Raw genomic sequence first — 13,909 nt, 5'->3', positions numbered from 1 at the left:
TTCTACAACAGACTGAACAACAAACATGGTAAAATGACCCCTTCAAGGCCCTTGTCTGAGGGAGGAGGGTTGGTCCCAACCTGATAATAACAAACATAGGTCAAAGTACGGCCTTTTACACATTGCTTTGATCAAGACCAACCAGCAAGCTATAAGGGACCACAACTTATTATTGTACACAATCCGAACAGGAGAACCAACGATCTAAATTATATTTTCAAACGGGAAAATACCAATGAACCACATCAACAAACGATAACTGCTGAACGATAGGTCTCTGAATCAACCAGGACAGGTGCACAAACCTGCAGCGGGTATGACCGTCACCATACATTATAATTGCAGTTGAAGGCAAATCCTTCTGAAGTTCTTTGTACTTTATTTTAACAACGAACATTTTTTTTATAGGGAATATAAGTTAGGGGAGAAAAACCAACGTTTTGTTCTGTACTGGTATTTCTATTTATATTGGAGCACTCCCGCTAGGAATAAATTGGTTTCATGCTGAAACAAATATTCTCGCAGATACTTACAGTGTTGTGGGGTGCTGATAGGTTTAAAATCGTTATATAAAGGCTAGACTGTGATTTTAAAAAACAAATGTTGAGATCTTTATAAAATATTTACAAAAAACGGTGCGGGAAATGGACATGATTTCATTTCCGGATGCGGGAAGCGGGAATATAATAAAAATTAAAAAAAATCTGTTTTGAAAAAAATAGGTGCGGGCGGGTCCGTCGAACAAGGAATCAAATTGGTGTGGCCTTACTAATGATGAATAATATTTTGTCTAATGGGCATATTTTTAGTAAATCATTAACAGAACAGGTACGTACAGTTATATAATGTAAATATAAACATAAAAATTATAAACAAATTAATTATCGAAGAAAATTTTTCATGTACCTCCTTAACATCATTAACAGTCTTAATACAATCTACCAAATAGATCATATATTTTGGCAGGTTGCTTGTTACATAAGTACCTCAATACATAGTCATGTACAAAACCTCAATTTCAGAACCCTGAGAGAAGTAGTTAATTACAAAATTGATATACATGTTATGTCCTGTTTTAAATAAAAATTGAAAAGTCTTTTTTTCCCTTTCAATTTGTCAAAATGTGCATTTATTAATTATGTAAAATTAATAGTATTTTTTTCAGGATTTGTACATTATCTTCCAATTATTGTTTATGTAAAATATCGTGTATTGTAACTATTTAACCATACTTATTGAAATGTACTATGAAAATGACAAATTGCTTATCTAAAAATAATAAAAAGATTGCGATATCAAAGTTTTATATTAACATTTTGCATACAATATCCATCGAAGTAGCTAACAAAATATCGAATACTTTACAACTGTGCACCTTTATAACGTTAGGAATCTGTGAACATCATATTCTATGCATTTTTATTTCATAAAATACTCAAAACAGCGGTTTGGAGAAGCGACATCAGTAAGGCTTTAGTTAAGGATCATACTGATCAGACATAAAACTATGTCATTTGTAACTAGTGATACACACACAACAATTGATTGAATTTCAGGTTAGATTTTTTTTTCTGGTAAAACCGTTATAGATAATTTTGAAAAAATTACCTATCGCAAATGCCAGAAAATTTCAAATACGGAATTAATTTCATCGGATAACTCTGATAAAAAAGTTTAGTATAAAATAGAGAATACTAAAATATATGTTGCTTCTCCAGACTACTCTGTAATGTTTTAACGTGAAATTATAGTTATAATACAATATTGGCTTCATTCACCATAATCATTCGATTAAAATGCAACTTCATTCAAAGAAGTTTTCATAAAATCAGAAATCGTGCTTAATCTATGACACATATATCACGAGTCTTTGATGAGCTTCAACCATAATGTCAATTGAATTGTAACTTCAACAACTGTCTATTGTGTTCTCAATGTTCATTTCTTTTCCTTTTCATCTTGAGCATTCTGAAATTTTATTGTTTATTGTTTTGTAAATTATACTAGATTAAACCAAAATAACACTGTATTAAGTCTAGATCTTTTTTATTTATTTTGATTGCAGCAATTACTATCAGGACAATTTAATTGTTATAAATAAAAGTCAGATTTAGAAAAATGTCACAAAGAAAGCCAAACAACGACACAAATTACTACCCCTATTTGTCACGTCCTAACTGTATTTGTCTGAAACAATCTGTTTTCTGATTATGATATGACCAAATAAGAAATATAACTTGCTTTATACTAATAATTAGCAACACGACGAAAGCACATATGAGCAGAATTTTTCGGAGTACCTGCAGTCACCCTCAGCTATTGGAAGGATTACTGTTTCCTAGTCTTTAGTTTTCAAAGTAATCTTTTTAGACTACTGTTTGTCTTTCGATAATTTGATTTTGTTATTGCCACGGTGCTGTCGAATTTTATTCGACTTAGGGTTTTTACTGTCCCTCTGATAGCTTCTGTCATTTTTTCAGGTAATTTTAACAATATATTGAGAATGGAAATTGGGAATGAGCAGAAAACAAATGGTTTTGTATAATTTCTTAAGAATTTATAATCTGTCATGATTGGAAATCTGAATTCAAAATAACGTTTAATCTTGTATTGTTCTAAACAATAAAGCAAAAATGAAAAGTAAATTAAACAAAATAAAATAATTTTTCCCATTTGTTCATTTAAAAATTCTAGTTTAAAAAAAAAAAATTCATATCATCATAAATTGCAACATTCATTAGCCTTTCATTTGATAGCTTTGATAGATAAATATAATATATTCATTAATTTATTTTTATCTTAAACCACTATCACAAAGATTCAAAAACGTTAAAGAGGCAAAATTTCAACGTCAAAGTATCATAACTTTTTATATCAATATTTACTGTTTTATTTCAGTATATAAACATTTTATTCGAACGGACGATCAACCAAAGAAATGCTTTTGAATAACACAATAAAACAAAATTTTTTTTATTTAGCTTCCGTCCTTTAAATTTCGTACGGATCATCAAACGAGTAACATTTCGCATTGTAGTGTCAATTATCTTATAATGAGGTGTCGTTTGTTCTAATCGAACATTTACCATTTCAGATCACTACAATAACATAAAACTAAACAATACATAAAAAAGGAAAATTACAAAAGCTTTTTAAAAAAGTTTTCCACCTTAATAAAAGTAATTCGCATTAAATGATAGATATAAATTGTAAATAATAAAATAACAAAAGCACAAACACGCTAACAACCTACTGTTGTAGAATATATTTACAAAAAGAAAAAAAAACCAAAAAAGCAAAATGATAATGTTAAATCATCCAGTTTTAGAAGATACACTTGATTTTGATTTTGTCAGCTGTTTTACCTGTTCTTTCATGCTTTCATATCGATCACGAGCTGTTCGCAAGGGTTCTACCATAGTTTCATCTAAAATTGGGAATAACTGGAAAACAAAAGAATGTGAACTCGTTAGGACTGTTTTTTATAGTTCAGTTCGAATGTGTGCTCGAATACTGCTATAATTATTATAATTAAGATTTTAGGAAGAACTACTGAAATTGACACAAATTTTGTTGCCCTCACGTATTGGTTGAGAGAAAATGTGTTGGTGTCTCATCTCAATATGTATTCGCGGTTTTATATTTTTATTAGTCTGATTTGTAAGTTTGGTGTAAATACGCATGGTAGATAATGCAAGAAGATGCTTATTCTGTCAAGGCACACAATCTTTTGTATATCATGCGATTCCCTCAGTTTTTGTTTGTTACATTGATTGTTACCTTGACATTTAAAATACGGTAAACATCTGTCGCCTTATTTCATGTGTTCGTATATGTATTTTTTTTTTTATTTACAAGCCTACTTCATTATTTACGATTGTATTGTATCGAGAAAACAATACCATCTTGCATTGCAGCCGATTTCCCCTTCTCACTCGTTATGAATCTATGATTACAAGTACCTTTGATAACGTTTCGAACATAGGGATTAATACAAATTTGATAAATCCAATCTGAGCAGTTGGCTTTGTTACTTTGTCTCTATCCATAAATGGTGCTACTGGTAGTCCTTCACTTTTCTCTCTGTCAGACTGAAAATAAAATAAGGCAATACAGAAACATTTTTGCATGCATATATACACATAGACACAAATACACACTCAAATATAAATATGTATTTAATTTGAAAATAAATTGATATCAGTTATAGGATTTTGAAGTATTATTCTTTTTCTTTAGCGGCGAATAAACTTATGAAATATTTGATCATCGCGTTGTCAGTTTGTTTTCGATCTTTGAGTTTGAATGGATCTGTTTTGCTTTGACGCATTCAATCCTGATGTGCAGCTTTGGATATTTTATCATATGCATATTATTTACGCCGAGAAGAGTATATATAAAAGTTATCCGATTATGACAATATATAAAAAAGAAGATGTGGTATGATTGCCAATGAGACAACTGTCCACAAGAGACCAAAAATGACACAGATATTAACAACTATATATCACCGTACGGCCTTCAACAATGAGCAAAGCCCATGCTACATAGTCAGCTATAAAATGTGCAGATAAGACAATATGAAACAATTCAAACAAGAATACTAACGGCCTTATTTATATATAAAAAAATGAACGAAAAACAAATAGTTTACCTGATTGAAATATTCTTCTAACAAACAATCCACCCAAGGTTCAGATACTTCCATTGGTCTGACTTCATTTGAAATATCACAAGCTTTTATTAAAACCATCTTCAGCTACAATTACAAATTAGTTTTAGCAACATTTATTTTCTATGAAGGGAATTTTGTTAAAACAAATATGCTTATTTTTTTTATCTGAACATATTATTCAAACTTGAAAGAAGCATAGCTGGTTTATGCATTATTCACAAATTAAATTAACAATTGAACTAGTCAGATTTAGCTGTATTATCAAAGATCAAATAGTAATAAGAGTAGAAAAGTCATGCTCACATAAGATCATGCACATAAAAGAGGAAATAACAAAACGATTACGTTTTTAAGAAAGAAAAAAGATTGCAATCATTCTTTATTATATTTCCATATGGTAAAGTTTATTTTTCTTATCTTTAATATAAAAAAATATAGTAAGAAACTATTCTATATGCAAATTCTCCATAAAATGAATTCATGTAATAAGGTAAACGGTTCATAATTAATTGATAAAGGCCTAAATATGCTATGCAAAGCAAACGCCATAATTTGGTCAAACATTCCAAAAATTCCCAAAGAAGTTAATTTTATAAAGAATATAAAGGTTTTTAATGATGTTTTTCACCTTTCAGAATCATTGCTTTTATTGCTTATGGCTTCGAAGTTTGATCCATGATTTCAAATTGAAAAAAAATATTTGACAGACATTTCAGTACGCTCCGTATACCTTAGCACATATGTTATTCTCTACAATTTAATTCTGAAGTACACTACGAGTTAACACTAAAATGTTAAAGACAACTGCGAAAATTTCAAGCAAACTAAATCAAAATATACATAATAAAAATCACAATGTTACAAGTGATCGTACATTTGAAAAATAAATCATAATCGTACAAGTAAACGCACATTTGACATAAAATCATAACGAAGAAATAAAATAAAAACATTGATTTTTTAAAATGTGTATACAAGCAAATAAGCAAAATTAAATAGTAAATGAAATTGAGTGTTCATTAAAGCACTACATAGTGACTATTCAATTTTTAGAAAGAGTTACCGCCAGACTATGTTCTTCATTGGTAAAATCGAATTTTTCGAGTTTACTTTTAAAGGTCTCTAATATGTCCTTATGTCGTGCCATGTCTGTGGCCAGAATCAGATTAGTTATTGCCTGAAGACAAGATATACATGTAACATACAAAGAGGATTAGAATGGATAATGACTTATGATGAACAATGAACAGGGGATGAGAGCTTATCACAGGTTTAACAATAGTTTCATCTTATTATATTCCCAAATAATTTGATAAAAATATTTTCTACGGTATAAATATAATGAACAATTGAAACCAAAATTTAAAGATTATTATTCAAACTTTTCACCTTATAAAGCATTTTCTGCTTAGAATTTAATTTTGTTGGCATACCCGTTTTTTAAAACATCTGTTTATGTTTCAGAAATCCTCATTGACAATAGATGAAACTAATGTTTATGATAACTCTAACACATGGAAACTATCCACAAGGTACCATTTGTACCAATATGCAAAAGATTTACCGAGTCCATATGATCTTTCTTGCTGTAGTCGAATCCAAGCTCTAATTTTTCCTTAAACCCATCCATAATTTCACCGTGCCGCGCCATGTCAGTAGCTAATACCAACATAGTCATTCCCTATATAATGACAGTTATTTTAATTCATGAAATAAATAGAAAGTTAAACTGCTTTCAGGCCAGAATTGTTTTTACGAAACTAATTGGCCATTGTCTACAAGTAATATATAAAATACATGTTGTTAATACTAATTCAATTAACTTTCAAGTTTGTTAATATATTAAACATTGAAAAGAACTATTTCAGTCATGGTCCATTATTACATGCTGAACAACCTGAAAACGATGCAGAGTGATAACCCAGACTCAACAAAGCATATATTATTAACAATATTTTTGCATTTAACAGATAAAATACAAAAGTATTGTATAAAATAGAAACTTACGCCGTTAATATATTGTCTTACTGATAGTATTTGCTTGAAATAGTTTTTGTCTTTTCAAAATAGTATTAAAGATGAACGCCAAACAGATGCTGTGATGTTCATCAAATTAACTTCTATTTGTTAAGTGTTTTTGTCGCTGGTAAACCACGAAAGAAATATTCAAATGCAGTAAAGATTTTTTATGAGATTATTTGCAGACTTATGACAAAATCTGATTTGTAGATATTGTTTTGCGGTTTTCCATTTTGTTAACAATAAATATAACGGCTGTTGTCTGTTTTATGGTCGAGTTGTTGTCGCTTTGACACATTCCCCATTTTCTTTGTCAATTTTAACTCTTTTTATCTTATTTTTTTCGGGGAAAATGCTAATACTACGAGCCTTGGTGGCCATGATAGTAATCCGGCGTATTCACCGACACTTTTATTATCTAGAAAATCTTATGGCGATTGTTGCCTGCAATTGTCTAAGCAGATTGTCTAATAACAAAGATTGATAGAGGACGGACGGACGACATACAACAGACTGACTCTCAGTGGTGAAAATAGCTCAAAATGGCATTCTAGTCCAGATGAGCTTAATATAGGTTTTTGGATTTCATAAGTAATTGTTGTTTTATTGTTTTACACTTCGTACATGGAATCAATTATCACTGTGGATAAAATAGTTAATTCTATAATAGAAACGGATAATTACGAAAACTTTGGACAATAATATGTCTATATGAAGTATTGATGTCTGCTGTTATTCAACATCAATCTAAACTATATTTAGATTACATTCATGAAATAGGTTCTAATTACCTTCCCACAACTGTATGAATTCCTATTATCCAAATATGTAATTAGCATGTTTAGTTATAGATTACACCTGTTTCTTAATTTAAGGACATCCAAAAATATACAATGACTAATGACAGAATGTCTGAAATCCGATCATTATGCCAAAGATATCACAAAATGCACATACTAATTAATTGGTCTTTTTTTAACAGTTGGTAAATACAGATATCATATACAGTTAGGTATGTTCCATCTTTTTAAATCAAATGTATTGAATATTACGAAGCAGTGTGGCAAAATAAAAATCCGATTTCAGCATTTATAAAAATAAACCATGCTGTCAAAGACAATAAAAGTTATTGTCCCTTTCTGTAGCACATGGCCCTCTTCGTGTTGGTATTTTTTACTTGTTCGTCTTGCCAAATAAATCATCTGTTGAGTTGATGGGCAGTATTGTTGTTGAGTTCGTTGTTATGATATTTGAGCAGACATTTGGTGAACTTGCAAACAAGGATTGAACCGAGGTTGAAGGTCTGTTTTAATTATTTATCTTTTCGATACAGACTTCATACTAAAATCGATGAGTAACGCCAAATTGTGTATCTGTTATGTGCTCGTCCCAAGTCAGGAGCCTGTTATTACGTGGTTTGTCGTTGCCTATTTTATTTTTTTATTGTATACCCGACGTCGTTTGTTTTAAATTTCTCTATGTTTGGGACATCTAAAGCCCGCCTTTTATAGCTGACTATGATGTATGGGCTTTGTTTGTTGTTTGTTTATGTAATTCATTCTCCCTAGAAGAGTTGTCTCATTGGCAATCCCACAATATCTTCTAATCTTTTTTATATATACAGTATAATATTTTTCATTACTGTCATCGACATCTGATCACTCTTGTTAATAATTGTCTTATTAGCACCGTACTACGTTTCTTTGTTTTTATACTTGCATTCTTTTAATAACGAAATGATATTTTTCTTAAAACTAAAACATTAATAGTTTATCAAAAGACTAGAATGAGTTCTTATACAATCTGATTAGTAAATAATTCTACAAATCAATTAGAAATTACATAAAAATGTACCTGTTACAGTGAAATGTAAAATATTAAAGATACGAGAAAATTTCATTTTTCATACATCATTAAAGGAGTAGGGCCAATAAGGCCCTTATTTGGCCCAAAATTTACTGCAAATTTAAAAGTTATCATACATATTCTTAAATTACTAAAAACTTGACTTTAGTATAAGGTACTAAGAAAAACAAAACAAATTTGACATCAAACAAGTTACCATGGCAACAAATCATAACCTAATTTGCATATTTTGTTAAATTTCGTGATTTTCCTTGTTTTTTCATTAAATTTTAAGTATATTTTAGATTGAAAAAGTATGTGCACACCCAAGAAACAACTTAATATTTGGTCAGAATATGCCAATAGTTATAATAAAGCTTCTGTTAAATCATTTTGTTGTTTCTCGGCTGCGCAAGATGTTTTCAGAACGGAATTAAAGATAGAAAACTGCATAAATTCTGTATTTTTTAATGTTTTTGTGAAAACAGCACATATTATGACGTAATTGCGACGTCATCAGATAAAAATCTTTATGTTTTTCATTTATATTTCTTGACGCTATGCATTTCTTAACATTATGTGCCAATTTGAAATGGCTATCAAACATTTTATTTTCTTGGGCCAAAACTAGGCCTTAATGCCCCTACTCCTTTATATACAAGTTAGCCATATAAGGCAAATCTTCACCTCACATTTTACTTTCGAAGTCGAGATAGCACAGTAACAAACACATTATCATGCTAAACACGCAAACTGTATCTTTTTTGAAATAACTGATGTTATATTTTTGGGTCAATAATTCGGCTCCAACCCCCCCCCCCAATATTTATATGTTTTTCTTTATCACATACCTTATCATTTGTAGTACGTTGAAGATAAATGAACAATACTTACAGAGCGGATTCGTTTAAATGTGTCCTTGTCAACGTTCGAAAAAATATTGCATTCAGGATTAGAAAGAATCTTGAACGCTATAGCACAATGATGATTTTCTAGTGGTGAAATATCGTTATATCGAATGGCAAGCTCTGTTCGTGCATTTATCTGATACCTGAAATCATAAGAAATCTCTGTTCTAAATGAAGAATAAAGAGGTACACATAATATAATAAAATGACTAAGTATGAAGCTAATGGTAATATCTTTGGTTAGCTTGCTTGTTAGCTGAACCGTGAAGTCATTGTTAGCTCAGGTAAACTACCCTCCTTCAATAGTAGACTAGCCCAACAGATAACCAATCTATCTCTCTGTAGGACTAAGCTACTTTAAAAGGAGGGTATTACCATTAGCTACATACTGACCGAAATCTGCTGTAAGAGTCCATAACAGATATCAGAAGCTTTTGCAATGAAAACGTACACGATAATCACTAACGATAAAAACGTCTTTGAAAAATTGACAAAACGAAGGAATCTGCAGCATTTTTTTTCATAAAATTTTTATTTATAGGCGTTTACTCATTTCTTTATTGAAAAAAGCTAACATCAATAAAAATTAATTGGAAAACTTAAAACGACATTTTACTATGCATAGTTTGTCATTTTAAATAAATTATATTGATTCCATGACAGTCGTTTGATTGAAAATGCTTCTTAATGTAGACCAACAGTACCCGTATCGGCAAACTAGTTTTCTAAAAGTTTCAAGTAAGAGAGAAGAGAAATAAAACAATCAAAAGATTAAACAGGTTGATTTCCTTACTTTTGAAAAGATGTAAGTTCAAAACTTAAAAGTGTGACATTGACCTTAGGGGAAAATAAAAAATAACAGAATAAATCAAAATCTACATGTGGAAAATTGTGTTATTAACAATTAAGATATAAACCATGGGAAATTGTCAAAAAAGCTGTTAGCTGCCAACATATTTGATCGGTCTTTTGATAAGCTGCTCAGAAATTTACAAGAATCAGAGACAACTACAATAGTTTAATTGTTACTGACGTGTTGTTATATCCCGGATGATCCAAATCGTGGCACACGCATGCTGTCATAAGAATTCCAAGGCTTTCCCTGGACATGTGGTCCCATAACCGACATTGGTTTATCATTCCATACATCATTTGTGTCACACAAAAAGAATGTCGGAAGTTATGGAAAGGATTGTTTCTGTAATTTTCTTGAACACAGAGCTATGAAAAGATAAATATACTGTGTTACATATTTGTTTTTCGTTCAGTTTTTTATACATCAATTAGAGCGTTAGTTTTCTGATTGAATGTTTTTACATTGTAATTTCGAGGTCAAAGTTGAAGGCCTTACAGTGACCTATAGTTGTTAATTTCTATGTCATTTGGTCTCTTATATCACATCGTCTTTTATATATTTAACTAGTAATTTGCATTTTAAATTTTCTTATGATTCAAGACTTTATGCATTGATTAAACATTAATAACAAACTTACTATGAATTTTTTATGAAACTAATTGTTACGAAAATAGATATAGGAAGATGTGGTGTCAGTGCCAATGAGACAACGCTCCATCCAAATAACAATTTAAAAAAAGTAAACCATTATAAGTCAATATACGGCCTGTATATAAGAACAGTCATCAATAATCATTATAACTGACAGTACTGCATCAGTACAACAATTAATAGTCACGAACATCCTTAAATTGATCGATTGATAGGTGGTTATTTTACGCCGTCGCAGCAAAATGATGCTATATCACGGCGAAACATCCGTAGAATTTATCTCACTCATTTGCCATTACACACTCAGTATCTCCCTTTTCATAATAATGACTTTTCATAAATATATATCACAAAATCAGGTAACAGGTTGGTTTGAAAGTTTCCTTGTACATGACATAATATTTCAATACAATATCACATCCTCATTTTTAGTGATTTTGTTTATAGAGCCATTCTCGCCAGATATATTTGATATAAACTAATTGATCATTTGAATAAATCGAAAAGTTACAGCAACGACTTTACCTTGTTTTAGCACTAGGTCATGCACTGAGTGATATTATGGTCTAGCAAAACTGCTGACAATTGCTGAAATTTAATCTGAATAAGCTTTCAGGAACTGCGAGTACTCATCGATTGGTACTTTGTGCTTGTTCCAACATGGTTCGTCACATCCTTTATGGGAATGTTCATAATCAGGAGCATGACATTCAGTTGGTGCTGTCTGTCATTTTTGTTTTTATTTATTAACCATTTGTGACATAGATCTAATCTTGATCTGATTCGCATGGGATTTGATCGGAAACGGATACTGTACAGCTGCAGTTGTACACATCGTTGTCCTTTGCTCTGTGATTGTAAGTTAGCAATCATTGGCAATCAAGTTGATGTATTTGATCTTTTGATTTTGCCATTCGATAGCGAACTTTAAATGATCCTTGGTATTTGATATTTTGGTTATTATTATTTCTCCTATTATTTTAAATAGAAAATTGAAGGGGTTTTAATCAATTATAGTGCTTTATACAAAAATAGGATTGAACGATATTCCTTTTTGTATTTTGATTCCCCCTCCCCGATATCAATAAGTAAAGAACAAAAATCATCTTTCAATTGTACATAAAGAAAATCTTACAATCCATCGCTTTAGAGTAATTGGATTTATGCTAAACTCTGCCACTAATCCAAGTTCGTGATACATATGCTCCATCAAACTAAGCATCTGAAACAACAAATAAAACAATGATTTAAGATCATATCTCTGAAACCTTCAAACAAAACAATTCTTGTGCATATTTTAAGAAAAAAAGAAAAAAAAAAAAAATTCGACAAGGATATCATAGAATTTTTTTTATAAAACGACAACTAAGTGTTCTTTACTTTCCTCTCTAAAATGTGGTAAATGGTTTAAATACAAATGGCTGTTAAATTTGAACTAGCACCAAGTCTTCAAGTTTAGCTATTTTGACATGTATAAAATAACATTTTCTGTGAAGATATTATGGGTTATCTGAATATAATCAACTATATTCAATGTTGAGCTTCGGACTATTTTTCACAACTTCAAACTATAGCGCATCGGAATATTATGGCATGTCAAATTGCATTAGCTGACGATATTGTGATGTAGCACATTGGATGTAATGATTGTAATTAATTGGAATCCATTTGTTAAAGATAATTTTATGTAATAAATCGATGAATAAATATTTGTAATTACTTCATGTCTTCAAAATATAAGAAACGATAATTTGAGTATAAATCTCATATATAAATGAGAAGATGGTGTGATAACAGTAACTGATAATATCGCTCTTGTTCAAACTGTCATTTTAAATTTTAAAGTATTTTAGTTTAAAGTCGTATCTGCTGTTTGTCTAGTTTATAACGTACAATCATGGTTCCAAATTGTTCTTGAAAATTGTACCCTTCCGGGACACATAAGATCCCCTTCAGGTTTTTTTGGGTGGGGTTTGTGTTGCTTTGTCTTTAGTTTTCTATGTTGTGTCTTGTGTACTATTATTTGTCTGTTTGTCTTTGTCTGTTTTAGCCATGGCGTTGTCAGTTTATATTCGATTTATGAATTTGACTGTCCTCTGGTATCTTTCATCCCTCTTTTGTAGAATTGGATAATTAAATCTTGAAAAATAAAAACAATCACGTTACCTCATTAGGTTCCCAATGCCAGATATCAAATGTTGGTTGCTTCAGGTAGTCTGTTGTCTCATGTGATAATGTGTACTAGAAAATGAAAACAAATTGATGCATGAGATATTTTGCTTTATCTTCAACACAAGGATGTAAAGCAAATACATAAATGCTTGATGTGACAGGTACAAAAGTGAGTGATCTCTTAAGGTTTAAAAATGTTTTGTCTAGATAAAGAAATTATTTGAAATTGAAAACAAGTAAACTCATCATAGATACCAGGATAAAAAAAATGTATTTGCATCAAACATTTAATTTACTTTATTTAAAAGGGGCACTAGCTACGAGATATATAAAAAATCAAATATTTTATTGTTTTGGCTTAATCATTTATGAAATTCAAATATTGAAATAATAATTTGTTTTTAGCGGCCAGTATGGTTCAATTTTTTCAGAATATGCTAAAAACATTGATTATGAATTTTTCACCTGCAAGTGAATAATTCGATCTCATTGAAACCGTTCTCATGTGAACTTCAATTCAACCCCTAAGCTTGAGATGGATAACACGTGAATTGTATGTGTAAAGTTATTTACAGTAAAAGAATGTCAACATTGAAAATAAAACAAAGGTAAACCATTTGATTGACTGATTCGATCCACAAATTATCATTCTTATACAGGTAAAACGATGATGAACATTTATTTTTCATTTATAATATGAAATCAAATAGACCTAGAATAATCCAATAGCACAAGTTTGTGTAGTTTATTTATATTTATATTTATATTTACATCGCTTATATG

General features: G+C 30.2%; 1 protein-coding gene across 7 annotated transcripts in view; it reads right to left on the bottom strand.

Annotated features, from left to right (window-relative positions):
* Nucleotides 1-367: 367 nt before the first annotated feature.
* LOC134720828 (high affinity cGMP-specific 3',5'-cyclic phosphodiesterase 9A-like) overlaps nt 368-13,909 on the bottom strand; it is a 49,364-nt gene continuing 35,822 nt past the window's right edge. For 3 of the 7 annotated variants that reach the window (XM_063583365.1, XM_063583370.1, XM_063583368.1), the window contains 8 exons: nt 13,121-13,195; nt 12,090-12,176; nt 10,481-10,668; nt 9,434-9,590; nt 6,240-6,356; nt 4,655-4,759; nt 3,963-4,091; nt 370-3,443 (listed from right to left, as the gene is read on the bottom strand). In XM_063583365.1, the coding sequence (XP_063439435.1) occupies nt 3,315-3,443; nt 3,963-4,091; nt 4,655-4,759; nt 6,240-6,356; nt 9,434-9,590; nt 10,481-10,668; nt 12,090-12,176; nt 13,121-13,195 (987 nt within the window). In that variant the 3' untranslated portion in view covers nt 370-3,314. Of the gene's footprint in view, nt 3,444-3,962; nt 4,092-4,654; nt 4,760-5,738; nt 5,853-6,239; nt 6,357-9,433; nt 9,591-10,480; nt 10,669-12,089; nt 12,177-13,120; nt 13,196-13,909 lie in introns of all 7 variants that reach the window. The other 4 variants (XM_063583369.1, XM_063583371.1, XM_063583367.1 and 1 more) reach the window with 3 other exon arrangements.

The sequence above is a fragment of the Mytilus trossulus genome, chromosome 6 (genome assembly GCF_036588685.1).
Source record: "Mytilus trossulus isolate FHL-02 chromosome 6, PNRI_Mtr1.1.1.hap1, whole genome shotgun sequence".
Taxonomy (NCBI): domain Eukaryota; kingdom Metazoa; phylum Mollusca; class Bivalvia; order Mytilida; family Mytilidae; genus Mytilus; species Mytilus trossulus.
The sequence above is the reverse complement of the archived record's forward strand: the minus strand, read 5'-3'. Positions and strand labels throughout refer to the sequence as shown.